This window comes from Suricata suricatta, chromosome 3 (genome assembly GCF_006229205.1).
Source record: "Suricata suricatta isolate VVHF042 chromosome 3, meerkat_22Aug2017_6uvM2_HiC, whole genome shotgun sequence".
NCBI classification, from domain to species: domain Eukaryota; kingdom Metazoa; phylum Chordata; class Mammalia; order Carnivora; family Herpestidae; genus Suricata; species Suricata suricatta.
The window spans coordinates 56,185,990-56,202,819 of NC_043702.1; the positions used below are offsets into that span (position 1 = coordinate 56,185,990).

The 16,830-nt window shown below is 40.4% G+C and overlaps 1 protein-coding gene across 2 annotated transcripts in view; it reads left to right on the top strand.

Annotated features, from left to right (window-relative positions):
- Nucleotides 1-16,830, top strand: part of GPR155 (G protein-coupled receptor 155) — a 47,579-nt gene that overhangs the window by 19,568 nt on the left and 11,181 nt on the right. For both annotated transcript variants that reach the window (XM_029934364.1, XM_029934365.1), the window contains 7 exons: nucleotides 1,305-1,388; nucleotides 1,971-2,088; nucleotides 6,809-6,893; nucleotides 6,981-7,071; nucleotides 8,474-8,684; nucleotides 12,753-12,857; nucleotides 16,526-16,662. In XM_029934364.1, the coding sequence (XP_029790224.1) occupies nucleotides 1,305-1,388; nucleotides 1,971-2,088; nucleotides 6,809-6,893; nucleotides 6,981-7,071; nucleotides 8,474-8,684; nucleotides 12,753-12,857; nucleotides 16,526-16,662 (831 nt within the window). The remainder of the gene's footprint in view (nucleotides 1-1,304; nucleotides 1,389-1,970; nucleotides 2,089-6,808; nucleotides 6,894-6,980; nucleotides 7,072-8,473; nucleotides 8,685-12,752; nucleotides 12,858-16,525; nucleotides 16,663-16,830) is intronic.

Genomic DNA, 16,830 nt, shown 5'->3' on the forward strand with positions numbered 1-16,830 from the left:
TTATGTTAAATATTGTTAAAATCTGTGCCCTTTGACAAGAGGACTAGGGAGAGAGATGATACAAATGTTGATTGAAATGAGGGGAGAAGAAAGAAGGAAATTATCCAGTATACTTAGCTGGGCACTTTAGAGGGAGAATAGAAACCCAATCCTTTTAAATATGAGGAATGCAAGACAGCTCATCTTAAAGTGGGCCGTGTGTGTTGTTTCAAGTAAGACTACCTGGAATTTAGATACCTCGTGAGCCAATATGGTGGAATTAAAAGAGGAAAACTTAGAATAATGCATTGTAACTGCATTCCACTAAAGATCTTTTCCTGAATAGTTGGCTGTGAGCTGTGTCCTACCACAGCCACCAAAAGTAGGCGAAGTTAGGACATGGCCCTGGTCGAGGCATTAGTTCTTAAAGACCCTGTCATTTTTGAACAGTTAATTTACGATAGGATCTTTCCATGCTTCCCTCCCTGCCACAAAGTACAAATGACATATAATTATGAGTTTCAGGAGTACATCATAGTGATTTGATATTTTTATACATTATGAAATAATCACCTTGATAAGTCTAGTTATCATCTGTCACTATTCAAAGTTATTACAATGTTATTGACTATGTTTCCTATGCTGTACATTAAATCCCCAGGACATATTTATTTTATAACTGGAAATGTGTACTTTTCAGGCCCCCTACCTGTTTCACTTACCACTCAACTCCTCTGCCTTCTGGTGACCAACAGTTTTCTGTATCTATGAGTCTGTTTCTGTTTTGTTTTATTTGTTCATTTTCTTTGTTTTTGGGATTCCACATAGAAGTGAAATCATACACTGTTTATGTTTCTCTGTCTGACTTATTTTGCTTAGCATAATGCCCTCTAGGTCCATCCATGTTGTTACATCTCCATGCGATTTATATAGCATAGATATAGAAATTTACCTTAATATTCTTTGGGGAACTAGGCAGATTAAAGTAAGTAAAATACTAGAATTTCTTTATGAACCAAGATAAAGATAATCCTTTAAAGAAGCTAATAAGGGGCACCGGTGTGGCTCAGTCAGCTAAGCTTCCAACTCTTGATTTCATCTTAGGTCATGATCTTGCGGTGGTGAGTTTGAACCCCGCATGGGACTCTCCACTGGGTATGGAGCCTGCTTAAGATTCACTCTCTGCCTCTGCCCATCCCTTTGCCTCTCCCCTGTTTATGCACACTGAGTATGCAGTCTCTCAGAAAAAAGCTAATCAATGAGTTATTTGATAAGGAGTTTTAAAGGTTTAAAAAACCTGAATGTTTGAACATTTTGTCTTTCAGATCTGGTCTCTGGCTATTCTTCTTCTGAGTAAAAAATATAAACAGCTCCCTCATATGCTTACAACTAATTTACTCATCGCTCAGGTTAGTAAACATATAGATATTTGGAATTATGCTTTTTTCATTGATTATTCTACTATAGAGGGGGAAATTATGTGCTGGGTTTTCCCAGTTATAAAATCGAAAGTATTTTTTTACCAGATGCAGTCAGTTACAACTTGATTACAGTTAATTCATGCCTAACTTATTCTATGCCACCATAGGTTTTAAACTGTATACATTAGGCTAATAATGGTAGGCAGCGACAGTTTTGTATTTTTTAATAGAAATAATTGAATCATTAAAGATTGAATTCTCTCACAATCTTATTCTTCTAGTCAAATCTTTGCATGTCTCAAATTATAATGGAAAAAAGTTTAGTATTTTTTATGTAAGCCATTATTAATTATAAGGTTAGTATTTAGAATGTTGTCTGTTTCAATTGAATATGTACACTGTTAAAGACTGTTTAACAAGGGGTTTTATCATAAAACTTGAAGCTTTGATACAGTTAGCATGATAATCATTCAGCCATCCTTTAAAATGAATAGTTATATTTGCTGTGAATAAAAACATTTGTATGACTCATATGAATATGTCTAACTTTGTTCTTAATTTTTTCTTCAGTCTATTGTCTGTGCTGGAATGATGATATGGAATTTTGTTAAAGAAAAAAATTTTGTTGGACAAATTCTGGTGTTTGTTCTATTGTACAGCTCCCTCTATAGCACCTACCTGTGGACAGGTAAGTGGGATCATGAATGGAAATTTATGTCTTCTGTTATTAGAAGCGTCAGCTGAGAGCTAACCTATCAGAAGTCTAGTAGGATAGGGTTAAGGCATTCTCTCCGGCTGCTACCATCCCAAGCACAGGCAGTCAGCAGTGCTGAGCTCTGTTTCCTGATGTACTGTATTCCTGATGGGCTTCAGGGGGTTTCCAGTCATATGGTCTTTTTCTTCAGGATCTTTGGCTCTTGGCCAGAGTCAGCACAGCTCCCCTTTGGAAACACCAAGAGATCACATACTGGAGGCACGTGAAGAAAGAGGGAGGGAATGGCAGAGAAGTAGGAGGCACGGGAGGTATGTCCCAGGGATCACTGTTAGCGTCCAACGGAACCGAGTGAAAAATTCTGGCTCTGCCTTCAGCAAATGACTTAACTTTTAGATTCTCGGTTTCCTCATCTGTGAGACTGGGTTATCACACCTCAAAAAATTACTTTGAGAACTAAATGAGATATGGGTATTTATGCCTGGTACATATTAGACAGTCAACAGCTGGAACTATATTATTAAACAGAGGGAAAATGGTTATATGAGAACAAGAAAAGTAAGGAATAAAAGGATATGGAAATACAAAAGTAACCGGTAAGAAAGACTGTTTCTCATTTCAACTAGCTCCAAAAAAGGCATTCAAATATTTTAGCATACTGTCATTTTGAAGTATATAATATTTATTTGGGTGCATACATTCTGGTATATTTGTGAAACATTCTATCTGGCAATATTGTTTTCAGACCAAAGATGTAAACCTATAAAATGGCACATAAGAGGACAATGGTAGGATGGTAGGGCTGGCTATGGCCACTGTTAGGAGGCAGGTGTCAGGAAGTGGCTTCGAGGGACAGGCCTTTGATTTCATGCCTTCAAGGTCAGAAGCAGGGCCCTTCCAAATCAACAGCCATTGGAAGTGAAGCAACAATGTGATGAGGAATTATAGAATGAAAAACTCAGTGCTACCAGGAGAAGGTATGTGCTTTTTAAAGTCAGTCTATCTGTAACCAAACCAAGGTGAGTTTGCTCCTTGGTGAGTCACAGAGAGAAACTACACCAGGTGAGTAGTCACACAAAGGACACTTCATTTGCCACAAATAAGGAGATCAGAACTTCCAAAGCTGTGACTCCCTGTAAGGGTGAGTGGGTTCCTTTTATTTAGGTTTAGGATGAATATTTAGATAGGGGAGCCTTGTCACTGTATGCACAGGTGGGCACATGGTCACACGTGAACCTTCAGGAGATGGCTGTACGTACATTGTGTGTTATGTAAATGAGGCTGTGCTCCTTCTTGGGTGGAGAGGTTAGTGTTATGATGAGGTAAAGGGTTGGTCATCCCACAGGTCACCCCATGGTCCGTCTGTGCAGGTGCGAGTCAGGGGTGCACTCAAACTTGTCTGGGTGGTCTGGGTCACCAGAGCCCTTCCTCCAAGCAGTCATTATGGCTTGAGTGGTAGTTTCAGTTTGCATCATGGGATGTTATCTCTGTAGGATCCTTTGCCTGAGTTAAGAGATAAGTTGGAAAGAAGAGTTTAAGGGAAAATATGGGACAAAGGTGGGTAAGTACAAGCACGTGAGCAGTCGGGGCAGGTCTTGGGATCCAGCTGCTGACATACCTTGCATAGTGTAAGAGCTCTCATGAGATGTCAAGTAGAAGAGCCTGAAGATTTCTATTTCTAAATACAGATGAGCCAACTTGATCTCTAATACTTAGGTTTATTAACGCTAAATTTATCATGTAAATAGGAGAGCAGCAAATAGATCAATATATCAAAAATCCCCAAGTGCTCTTGAAATCCTGTTTGAGCATGCAGGCCAAAATCTGTCAAGAGATCTTGTTCTGAATTCCTGGATGCCAATGAAGGTGCCCTTTAACCTTGATATTATTTTTTTTTAATTTTTTATGTTCTTTATTTATTTTTGAGAGACAGAGAGAGATAGTGGGAACAGGGGAGGGTCAGAGAGAGAGGGAGATACAGAATCTGAAGCAGGCTCCAGGCTCTGAGCTAGCTGTCAGTACAGAGCCCGACGCGGGGCTCGAACCCACGAATGTGAGATCATGACCTGAGCCGAAGCCGGACGCTTAACCGACCGAGCCACCGTGGCGCCCCTTGATATTATTATTTTAAACCTAAAGTTTCATTTTAAATCATATGTTCAACATTTCCAATTTCTTTCATTTGCTTACTGTCTTTGCAATATTTTTGTAAGTTTATTTATTTTGAGAGAGAGAGAGAGAAAGAGCAAGCAGAGGAGGGGCAGAGAGGGAGATAGAATCTCAAGCAGGCTACATGCTGTCAGCGCACATAGAGTTTGAGCTCACAAACCATGAAATCATGACCTGAGCCAAAGTCAAGAGTCAGACGCTTAACCACTAAGCTACCCAGGTGCCCGTCTTCACAATTTTTGCCATATCTGCCTGCCACTTGTCTTTTTTTTTCTTTTTCCCTAAAAATTTACTCACTTCTTTTAGTTTAATAAATTGAGCATTATATTAATAAAATCCCAGGTTTGGGGCCACCTGGGTGGCCCAATCAGTTAAATAGGTCCGACTTTGGCTCAGGTCATGATCTCGCTGTCGGTGAGTTCGAGCCCCACATCAGGCTGTGCTGGCAGCTCAGGGCCTGGAGCCTGCATCAGATTGTATCTCACTTTTTCTCTGCCCTTCGCCTGTTCATATTCAGGCTCTCTCTCTGTCTCTGTCTCTCAAATATAAATAAACATTAAAACTTTTTTTAAATAAATAAACAAGTCAAAAAATTTCACCCTTGTACCACCTATAGTCTCTACAGTTTGGAAACACTAGTTTAGTTGAAATCCTTTATTTTCTAAACGAGTTAAATAAGGCCCCAAGAGATTAACTGATTCAGGCAGGAACTCACAGCTTCTGCCAGAAACCCAAGAGAGATCCAGGGCTAGGCTGGGCCTATTTGTCTATCAGTCTTTTCATAAGGCAGGAATGATGACCTTTAGAACTTTAAAGAGTGCCCTCGCAACCATGACAAAGTTGACACACTGCTGTGTACCTTGTTTCCCTGGCACTTTGAAATCCTGGAACTATAGAGTGTACAGATGTACTCAGGAAGGAGTAGTGAGTGATATTAAAGTAGCTCTTGAACTTGAGTAAGGTGTGGGTTCCCTGTACAGGAAAACAATTCTGAAGAACCTTGGTGTTGATTTATAGTATTGTAACATAGTGTTACTTAATCATTTAAAAAAAAATTTTTTATGTTTTATTTATTATTGGGACAGAGAGAGACAGAGCATGAGCAGGGGAGGGGCAGAGAGAGAGAGGGAGACACAGGATCCGAAGCAGGCTCCAGGCTCTGTGCTGTCAGCAGAGAGCCCGACGCAGGGCTCAAACTCAAGAACGGTGAGATCTTGACCTGAGCTGAAGCCGGACGCTGAACAGACCTAGCCACCCAGGCGCCCCCTAGTGTTACTTAATCTGTACCATCTTGGATCTGAGTCTGAATTCCTAATATAAAACTTTAAAACCAAAGCAGATTCACAGGTGAGAGTCCCAGTTACAAACTCAGTAATTCTAATCAACAACATTCATTGACATGACAAAGGATCTTGTTTTGGTAATCTGTATCACAGCGTGAAATGTAATAAATGGAACTTGTTTCCCTGGTAAGGGTTTTTTTAGAGTGGCTTGCCTTTACTTTCATGTTTGGATTTATGACCTGGTTCATCTCACTGCTCTTCTCTCTCAAACTACCATAGAACCTTCCTTTGGACCATGTGTTGTGATATCATTTGGCCTTCACTTGGCTCAAACTTAATGTAAAACCAAATGTAAGCTCTGAAACCATGAGACTGTACTTTCGTTATAAGATGGTGATAGATTATAGATATCATAGATAGATAATCTAGATGATTATCAATGAAAACATACCAAATAGATTTTAAAATTCTCATAGAAATTTCTATACCCTGCAGAATATGTCTTAAGAACCCTAGGGGTCCATGGATCTGAGTTTTAGAAACTGATAGGGTTGGACTTGACCTTGGATCAGAAAGCTGGGTTTGTAGTCCTGCTCTGCCCTCTGCTGGCTATGTGGCTTGGGCAAACCCTTGCTTCCATAGCTATAATAAAATGAAGATGGTCCCTTCCAACTCTGAACTCCTAAGATTCTATGACCATGTAGGGTTGATTAGATTTTACTTGTATAAATAATTGGATTTATGGTATACGGTACGCTCAAGAGTTTTAAAACATTTGTTTTTGTATTAAGTTCACATTATATTTGTATTAAGGTCTTTTAGATTTGGGTCATTTTCCAGAAACTAACCCTGTATGACAATTACCTATACTTTCTTAGCATCAGCAGGGTGGGGGTGCTTTTATTTTTAGACTTGTTTTGTATCCATTTACTTTTTTTTTTTTTTTAACAAATATACTTAGCTCCAAGCACATCAGTCAAAAGAATAAAATGGTGTGGGCTTTTGAAAAAATCTTCATGTATAAAAGAAGAAGATCTGAGCAAAAAAATAACACAGGGAAAACATGAATGATTTTGAGGAAAGCTTGCTTCTCAACATATTGGGGACAACATTTCTTTAGAAAGAGCAAAGTCTAGGTCAAAACCTACAGACTACCACTGAAATATGTTTGGTTTAAGTTCTAAGAAGGCTGATCAACATCAAGAGTAATTGTCTGCCTTTCAATCTCTATTTCTTGTTCGCAGGCCTGCTGGCCATTTCTTTGTTTCTTTTAAAAAAGAGAGAAAGTATGCAAATTCCTGTTGGAATCATCATTATATCTGGCTGGGGGTAAGTTGATAGCTTTCTGTTTGCTGACGTGTTGCCATATATACAGTTCCTGTTCATCCTCTTTCTCCCTCTCACCCCTTGTAACAGAATCCCTGCTCTCCTTGTTGGTGTTCTTCTGATAACTGGGAAACATAATGGGGATAGCATTGACTCGGCCTTCTTTTATGGCAAGGAGCAGGTAAGGAGAGTTTACGGGCAGTTCTGTTCTTGGGAATGTCTCTTTTTAGCTTGTGACTGTGTTTTGCTCTACTTACATTAAAAGTTATTTTACTTTTCCAAAGAGTTATTTTACTATTCCAACTTACTGCATATCACACTGGTGCTAAGGATTTCCAAATGCCTCAAACTTATCGGGTCTTCTTTTTTTTTTTTTTAAGTTTACTCATTTTGAGAGAGAATGTGTGAGTGCTCATGTGAGCAGGGGAGGGGCAGAGAGAGAGAGAGGGAGAGAATTCCAAGCAGCGTCAGCACAGAGCCCAACATGGGGCTTGAACTCATAAACTGTGAGATCATGACCTGAGTCAAAATCAAGAGTTGGATGTTCAACCAACAGAGCCACTCGGGTGTTCCAAAACTTATTGGGTCTTCCTAAACTCACTTATGAATTATGTTTCCTCTACTGGGGGAAAGAGTGATTAATGTAAAGCTATTTAATAAGTTAGCAGTAATTATAAAAGCCATGTTCTTGACTTTGACTCTTCTTATAAATATACATATCAGAACAATAAGTATCTGGAGAAAAGTATGCTTGAGAAGTACAGTGTATCTACTGATGAGAATTCTCTAGGGCTAGGTCCCAAAGACGTGTGTTTTTAAATAGTTTTTTTTTTTAATGTTCAATTTTGAGAGAACGCAAGCAGGGGAGAGGCAGAGAAAAGGGGACAGAGGACCTGAACTGGGCTCTGTGCTGACAGCAGCAAGTCTGATGTGGGACTCGAACTTGTGAACCAAATTGTGAGGTCATGACCTGAGCCAAAGTCAGAGGCTCAACTGACTGAGCCACCCAGGTCCTCCAAGGATGTGTGTTTTTAAAAAGACCGTCAGAAGATTTTGATTTCCTTCTTTTTTTTCTTTTATAATTTTGAGTTTTATTGGATTGTTGTGAGAACAAAGAAGATTATACATATAAAGGACTTAGACTAGTGCTGGGACATAGTTATTACTCAATAAATATTAGCCAGAGTTTATTTATGTTTAGTTATGTTTATCCTTACCATAACAGAGTCTCTAGCTGAAGTACCCTTGAACTTAGGTATTAAAGCAAGCCAAAACTTTAAATTAAAAAAGGTCTGTGAGCAGTCATTTAGATTGCTTATAGAGGAAATCAATGATGTTGATGTACAGTGAAAGAAGCATCTAGAAATCTTGCATGGTTACAAGCAAATCCTAATTTCCCTACAAGTAACTTATATCCCTTTCATATTCTTACTCTTTTTTGAGAACTACTGTTCTAAAGCATTTATAGCTGTGGAGATATTACATTTCCCACCAAAAAACAATTTCCTTTAACCTGTTATTCTACTAAGACATCAAGATGGGATTGTGGAAAGTGGCCTAATGTGTCTTTGCAACCCCGGCAGATGATCATCACGGCAGTCACCCTGTTCTGCAGCATTGTGATCGCGGGGATATCACTCATGTGTATGAACCGCACCACCCAAGCCGGTCGCTATGAAGGCTTCGACCAGTCCCAGAGCCACACAGCAGCAGAGCCTGGGAACGCCGCTTTCGAGGAGAGTCCAGTGCCGAGAAATGAACCGGAACCTTTTACAAGCTCTATCCCAGAAACAAGTATGACCCTTACATGTAAAGAAACGCTTCCACGCCTGCGTAGCATGTATCCTGAGTGTCTAGTTTTAGGGAGCACCCTTGAACTATCTGAAATATCACAGGTATTTGTCAAATGAGGGACTTGAATCATAGTCAATAATAGAGCTCGCAAGTTCTTCATTAGATTCCCATTTATAAATCTCTTGTGCGGATAAGCTTATGTTAAATCCTAAAACTTCTTTGGACCTTAGAGTTTAGGGAAAAGTAACAACTGAAGGAAATCCTCTTCTAGGAAACTAAGCACTTAAAGCATTTGTGAATTTGGCGATATTGTATCAGGAGAGCACCGTAATATAATGAACCAAAGGACGCCTGATGAAGCAGAGTTAATTGTCAGGAACTGGCAAACTGTAGTCTGCAGGCCAGATCTGGTCCACCGCCTGTTCTTACATATTCCGTGTTCATTAGGTTTCGTTCGAACACACCTGTGCTCCCTTATGTGTGTATTGTCCCTGCTGCTTTCATGCTAATGCTGGTAGAATTGAGTCATTCACCAGAGACGCAGGGACCTGCAAAGCCTACAGTATTTATCATCTGGTCCTTTATAGAAAATGTCTGCCAATCCCTGGTATAAGTGAAAATATGATCTTAACTACTAACTTTTTTAATAAGTGTTAACAATTGTTGTGGGATTTGCTTCAACTCATGTAGGGAAGTCAGCAACAGAGTGTGCATTTGGGATTCATTGCTGCATATGGAGATTTCATAGACATAAAAGGTTGTGCCAGGAAATGTCAATGACCGTACCTAGTTTGTTCAGAGACTTTGTGGAGTAGAGAGATGACTAATCTCAAAACTATTAGTTGTAAGGGCGCCTGGGTAGCTCAGTCCAACTTCAGCTCAGGTTCCAGGATTTGAGCCCCGCTTTGGGCTTCCTGCTGTCCAGGCTCCTGGCTTTCTGGGCTCCCCGCTGTCCAGAGTCCCTGTCCACAAGGGCCTGCTTCTCGTATCCTCTGTTCCCTCGCTCTCTGCCCCTCCCCTGCTTGTTCTTGCTCTCTTTCTTTCTCTCTCTCTCAAAAATAAACATTAAAAAAAAGATTAGTAGTAAATATCAATAAATAAAGGATAAAAAAGAAAGATCTTAAAGTTTTAACTATTTCTGCTTTAAAAAAAAAAAAGGACGATCCCTCAAATCTTACCATTTTATGTTGCTTCCTTCTCCCTCTCTCCCCTCCTCCATCCCAAACTAGAAGTATGTAGCACCGTGACTGAAAACAAGGATCGGAGCCAGACCACCTGCATTCAAATCCTGACTCCACAGTCCGCTGCTCTCTGATGTTGGGCCAGCTCCCTGTACCTCACCCTCCTTATCTGGTCCTGCCACACAGGACTGCAGTTTGCTAACTCCTGACTTACCCCACTATCCCTGCCGCACCCAGGACTCCGTTAGTTCATATTACTCATGGTGCTCACTAGTGTTTTTATTCGATCCTTTGTGATTACAGACAGCATCAGAATTTCATTCTTCTAAGCCCTCTGGACCTTTTCCCTTTTAAAATGGAGGTGCAAGGATTCTATTTATGTTTTCACTAACATTTTAAAAGCTGAATTCCCTAAGTCTAGAGTACTTTTCTGATCCTGCCCAGCACCCTTTCCTTCCCCTCTTTCTTTGTGGACTCCTACAGTGATCCTGTAAAGGATCCTGAAGACCACCACTCTGGCTGGCTCTGTCTCTGTATTTTCTTTCTCCAGGAGTGTTTCAGAACTGGCTACTGAAAGCCTGACAACTTGTGTGGGGAGCACAAAACAAAGCATCTTAAGCCCAGACAGAGCCTTTTGCTGCTACCTGTACCTGTATTTTATTTTATTTTTTTTTAAGTTTATTTATTTATTTCGAGAGAGAGAACCAGGGGGAGAGGGCTAGAGAGAGAAGGGGACAGAAAATCTGGAGCAGGCTCTGACCTGTCAACGCAGTGCCTGATGCAGGGCTTCAACCCACAGACCATGAGATCAAGACCTGAGCCGAAGTCAGCCACTTAACTGACCCAGCCACCCAGGCGCCCCTCCCGCCCCACCCGTATTTTAAAAATAACAAGTAAAGTATACCATAGGTATTCTTTAAAGCTTGTCATCATCATCTCCAGCAGGAAAACTGGCTTGCCCTGTAATGTAAACAAATGAAGAGCCAGAAGACAGCTATCACATGGTTCCATAGATCTTCCCCAGTGTTTAATTTTCCCTCTCCTTGTATCTCACTGTTTTATAATTGCCTTTCAAATTCTCTGTGTAACCCACTTGACTGTAAGAGCTGTGACTGACTTGCCCAACGTTATAGCCTTAGCACCTAGCATGGTATCAGGCTTACCGTGAGTGTTTAGTAATATTTGTGAAATGGATGGGCACATGGCTGGGTGCATAAGATACACCATGATTTTCTGAAGCTGCCCTACAAATTGCCATGGCAAAGTATGTGTTTATTTGCCTATTCACAGACTTTCATAGCGAAAAGGCTTTAAAATCTACACGGCTATTCTCCTTGCCCAAGCCCTGCTGTCCTCTGCTTCACCAGTAGTGTTAACACATAGCACGTCAGATGTGCAACCTGGCCTCCCAAATCTCGGTCATCCAAAATAGTTCCCTCACCTCTACCCCTTGCTACACATTTGTCTGAGACCTGTGATTTGCACATGTTATAAATGCAGAATTATGATTGAAAGGGAAATTAACCTATTTTAACATGAGATTGAAGGTTTAGTTAGAAAAGAAAAAGCTAATAGACTAGTTATACATCCTTCTTATGTTAAAGATAAAAACTGCCACAGCACTTTCTGTGGCGGCTGTAATTGCGCACACGCATGCACACACCCTACACGTATGTCACCAGAACGGGCTGGCGTTATCTTAGCCGACTCAAGCCTTCAAGTTTCTGAAGATAGGAGGGCTGGGCCAGACGATCTCTGTATTTTCTTTTCTATTATGCTGTGGTTCTCTTTTAACCATAAGAGATGGCATCATTATCTTAAATTTAGAATGACACTTGTGATAGTTTATTCTAGATTGTAGTTTTTATACTTCAACATTTTTTTTCCTGTTAAGAACACTACTGAAGAATCAAAGCATATTATCAATGAAAGTTTCAGCCTAGACATTATTCCTTTTTCTAGCATATTAAATTTGAATATAGTTTATCACTGAAGTTATTATTCTATTCAAATCCATGGTCAAGGAGCGCCATGACTTACATATGCATGAAATCTTGAAAGGACACTGCATGCGTTCTCTGACTGTGTAGAGGAAAAGTTACAGCTCTATAGTCGATGTCTTAGTGTGACTTCTGCAAACCAGTCTACCTAGAAAGCAGCGAGAGATTTTCAGCTATATATATTTGAAAAAAACAAAAAATATAATTGTTTTTACTGCTTCTTCTAGACTCATAGGAAACACATTCTTGAAAGAAGTGAGTCCTGACCTGAACGTAAAGGAAGAGAGGACTTCAGTGACTTAATAAGAGTGGGAATTGTACACATGTCTAAACAGGTCCAGAGACCCAAATAGGCCTGAGGTTTGTGGAGGACACTGAAGAATTGTCCTGAAAGAAGGGAGAGGCCTTGTTGAGTAGGGGGGCAGTCAGATAGGGTGAGAGAGGCCCAAGTCCTCAGGAATCTTTCAAATTCAAGCTCATGAGTTTGAACTAACTGTAGTAAACAATAGAGCACTAGTGCGTGTTTTTAAGGAGTGATTATGTAAAAGCTGTATTTTAAGAAAGCATGCAGGTGCCTTTTTCTCAAAGCATAGTGGTAGCTCATGAAACAACATGAGCTTGTCTCACACCATGAGGAGGCAACACACAAAGGAGCTGGGCCTTTGTCTGCCACCCTTTAAACATTAACTTTCATATAAACACATATAAGTCCTTCTTGATGGGTCTTATGTGAAAACATTGTGGCTGCATGGGAAATTTGTGTGTATGTGTGAATGGGTTTTTTTTGGTTTGGTTTGAGTTTGTTTTGTTTCGTTTGGCATCTCTCGAAGCTGTCTGTTTCTTGATGGGGTTGGTCCTTATTCTCGAATGCTGTCTTAATTATATAGGTTGCTGCTCCTGCTCCATGGAAAATGGTGGCTTACGCTGCCCATCCACCGAGCCAGTAGCAAACACAAGCTCCAGTGGCCTCGTGACCGCTTTGTCTGAGAAAAGTAAGTGTCTCCGGGCTCTGAGGGTGGGTCTAAGGAACAGAAGATTCCTCTCCGAAGGCCTTAAAGATTTCAGCTTAGGAAGCTGCACTGTTTCCATATTCTCAAATAAGATGGGGAAAAGACTAATAGGATAATCGTTGTGCATAGATAGAATACTCTTTAAAAATATAAAGTTCTTATAGTAATTGGTAGGATTATACACACAGTTTCCAATAAATATGACCCACGTGATAACTCCAAGAAGTTTGCCCCAAGTGCCATTTTTTTCTCAGACTTTTTTCTTATTTTAGCAGCTGAAACTCCCCCCACCCCTCCACTCATTTCCTCCAGGGCCAGGACCTATTAGTGCTTAATTACATTTTGAATCTGTATACTTTAAATATACCCTGTCTTATAAAATAAGAAAAATCTTTAAAAGTAGTATCCTTTGACATATAGACTAAGAGACTGAATTACATTTGTGGTCTGAATTTTAAGGTTTTGTTTGTGACAATATGGGAACATAACATTATATTAGTAGAAGGTGTACAGCATAATTATTCAATATTTGTGTACATTACAAAGTCATCACCACAAGGAGTCTGGTTACCATCGGTCACCATTGACCCCCTCTTTTCACCCTTCCCTAACCCCCTTCACTTTGACAACCATGAATCTGTTTTCCGCCGTGTCCTAGCTCTTGATTGTCTAAGTAGCCTGATTTATTCTTGAGAGTCCTGATGGTTGAGAGTGTGCTAGGACCGTCAGCATCCCAAAGGGAGTGATCTAAGTTAGCACCTAGATTCAGGCTGATTGGAAGCCAGACCCTCAGGCAGTCCTGTGAGACCAAGACCCTGCTGATCTCCAGACCAGAAGATCTGAAGGTATCCTCTTGGCGTCAGTTGCCAAGAATCAGAGCTTGAGACAAGTGTAAAAGGTCCTTTCTGGGAGATACCAGTGAGCTGTGGTGAGGCCAAGTGTGGGCGGGGGGGGGGGGGGGGGGGGGGGGGGGGGGGGGGGGGGGGGGGGGGGGGGGGGGGGGGCACACAGATGGTGTCTCCTTGTGTCCATCCTCTGAGAATGCCTTTAGATGTGTGGCAAACCTGCATCCTATCCCTCAGGTTAAAGTTCCTGAATAAATAAATGGGTATTTTTCATGTACAGACTGGGGTGTGTTTCAATCTGCTGTCTTGGGTATTGGGCAGGATATGGTGTCCCAAGGTGAGGGTTTTGCTCACCAGCTCTGCCTTTCCCACCTGGCTCCATCGGGCCATTTTCCCCTCGTTGTGGAGGAAGCTGCTCAGCTAGTTTTCAGTTCTTTTCAGGTGGGAGTTATCCCACATATAGTGGTAGATTTGGTGGGGGGGGTGGAGATGAGTTCAGGGTCTTCCTATGCCACCGTCTTGGGCCATTCCCATGCACACACAATGGAATTCGAGTTACTGAAAACAACTGAACGCACTTATGTGAAATTGCAATGCACTTTCAGCTAATTATGCTTTTTTATAATCAAGTTAGAAAGGGAAACCCCCCAAAGCCCTCTCTTTACGATGAAGCATATGTCAACTGTATTGTTGCCAAAGGCATTTCATTTTTATAGAAGAGCTGTGAGGATTATAAATAACCATGTATGCAAATCACCTAGCACAGTGTGTGGGGTACATAGTAAACGCTCAGCAAACACAGCGGTCGCAGTAGTAGCAGTTGCTATTAGTCCAGCGGCGTTTTTATTTGGCTACTAGCTGCTGGCTAGGAATGGATTTTAAACAGTGGAACTCACATTTCTACAGAAAGAAGTGAAAATATATCAGGTGGTGGGCCTTCATTGACTTTCTGATAGGAAGCCCCATTGGGCATTCTGTGAAACTGTCTTTCAGTTTTGGGGTGCCAATTCTGTAAGCTAATGTATTTTTACATCCTAATTCCCAAGGCTCTCCTTCGTATTTGTCCTCCCTACACAATATACCTAATAGTAAAATCCATTGACAAATTCAACATGTAATTAATTTGACCTTTTTTTGTCTCTGAAAATTGTTTTGCTTTGCTTATCTGCCATTTTGTTCATTAATAATGCTGATTCCTGAAAAACTCATTTATAGGAGCTTCTTAGATTTTCTGATCCTCTTTTGCAAAAATTATACAGAGGGAAAGCCATCAAATATGGACTTCATTTACTCATACAATTTAGTATCATTCCTAAGCCTGAAATAAAAAAGGTGAGAATTTTTAGAGTGTAATATTATAATTAATTCCTCATCCCCAAAACACTGGTACAGCACAAAGGCAAAATCAACATTGTGATAATGTGTAAAAAGGGCAAATGAAAGATAGTAAAATTTACTTTTATCCATTTTTGTAATACCTGTTCACAGTATCTGAAGACTGGGTTTATCACACATACTGATAGAATTTTCCTATACCAAAATCTACACAAATCATTTTTACTACAATAGGATCACACTGCGGACATAGTTGGGCAGCCTGCTTTCTTTTCACTTAGCAACACGGCGCACTTCCTGCACGCAATTAGCTGTAATGCTAGACCGTGGTTCATGACTGCATACGTCTCTTTCTAAAAAGTGGCTCTAGGAAATACAAATCTTTTTATTGTTACCTTGAGGGTCAAGAGTGATAAAATTGTGTTTTTCATCATTCACTTTTTAAAATCAGACCATATGTTCGGCTAGATGTCCATTTTGTAAAAAATTGTTTTCCCCTGCTTTTGAGGCCATATACATCGTGGAGGGGATGCAGAGGAGCAGAAGTTTCTTGGGAAAGGCCTCTCCCCTGTCCTCTAGGGCACAGAAGGGTGTCTGTGATTGCACTTGCTTCTGCATATGAACAGAACAGTGTGTAACAGTTTTTATTTGATTTCTTAAAGGTCTTGTCTAAGGCAGATTTTTATTTTTATTTTTTAATTTATTTTTATTCATAGTTTATTGTCAAGTTGGTTTCCATACAACACCCAGTGCTCCTCCCCACAAGTGCCCTCCTCTGTGACCATCACCCCCCTTCCCCTTTCCCCCTCCCGCTTCAGTCCTCAGTTTGTTCTCAGTGTTCAGGAGTCTCTCATGATTTGTAAGGCAGATTTTTAAACTCTTTCATGAAAGGCAAAGGGAAATAGTAAGTTTGTTACAGTTAGCCAGAATAGGATATCGTGACCAATTATGCAGATTTGTTATAGATGAAACATGAGTTATTAATTTAGTCTTAAAAAAGAAATTAAGATATATAGAGAGTTATAATATATAGCTAATGGCTATAATAACAGCATGGGGAATGCATAGTGTTGCTAAGTAAAAAGAAAGCAGACTGCCAAATTGTATGATTCTATGTCAATAAGAATTATTTGTGTGTATCTTGGTGTAGAAAAATTCTATAAGTATATATAGTAAACCTGGTCTTAAAAAAAAAATATATATATATATATCTATACACACACTACACTGGTGAATAGTGTAGAAGGGAACTATGGCATACCACTTGTATTTTTTCAGATAAAAATGCTTGACAAGTAGAACCCTCCTGAAACCACACGAAGGAGCCTCCCTCTGATTTCATCTAAAATAATACACTGATTCTGAGCGGAATGTGCATATGTGCTGGTTTGCTTCAAAAGTCATTATGAATTTAAAATGCATTCAAATAAAAAGCTCTGATTACAAATTGTTGTACTTACTGTCTTCTAGATGATCATTGTGTGAGCCGCTGTCACTCCCAGAGCTGCATGTTGGTCCGGGAGGAGGAGCAGTATCTACAGAGCGGAGACCAGCAACTGGCCCGACATGTGCTGCTGTGTTTACTTCTCATTATTGGCCTGTTTGCTGTAAATGTTCCTTCTGATTTTGTTTCGGGGCCATTTCTTTAAACGTTTGGCAAAGATATTGTTCAGGCATCTGGGAGAAATCTAGTCACTGCTTCCAGGGGCGTGGCAGCTAGGCCGGTTTGCATCCGGATCTTGAGCAGTGGCGGGAAAGGGGAATGAGGGATTCCC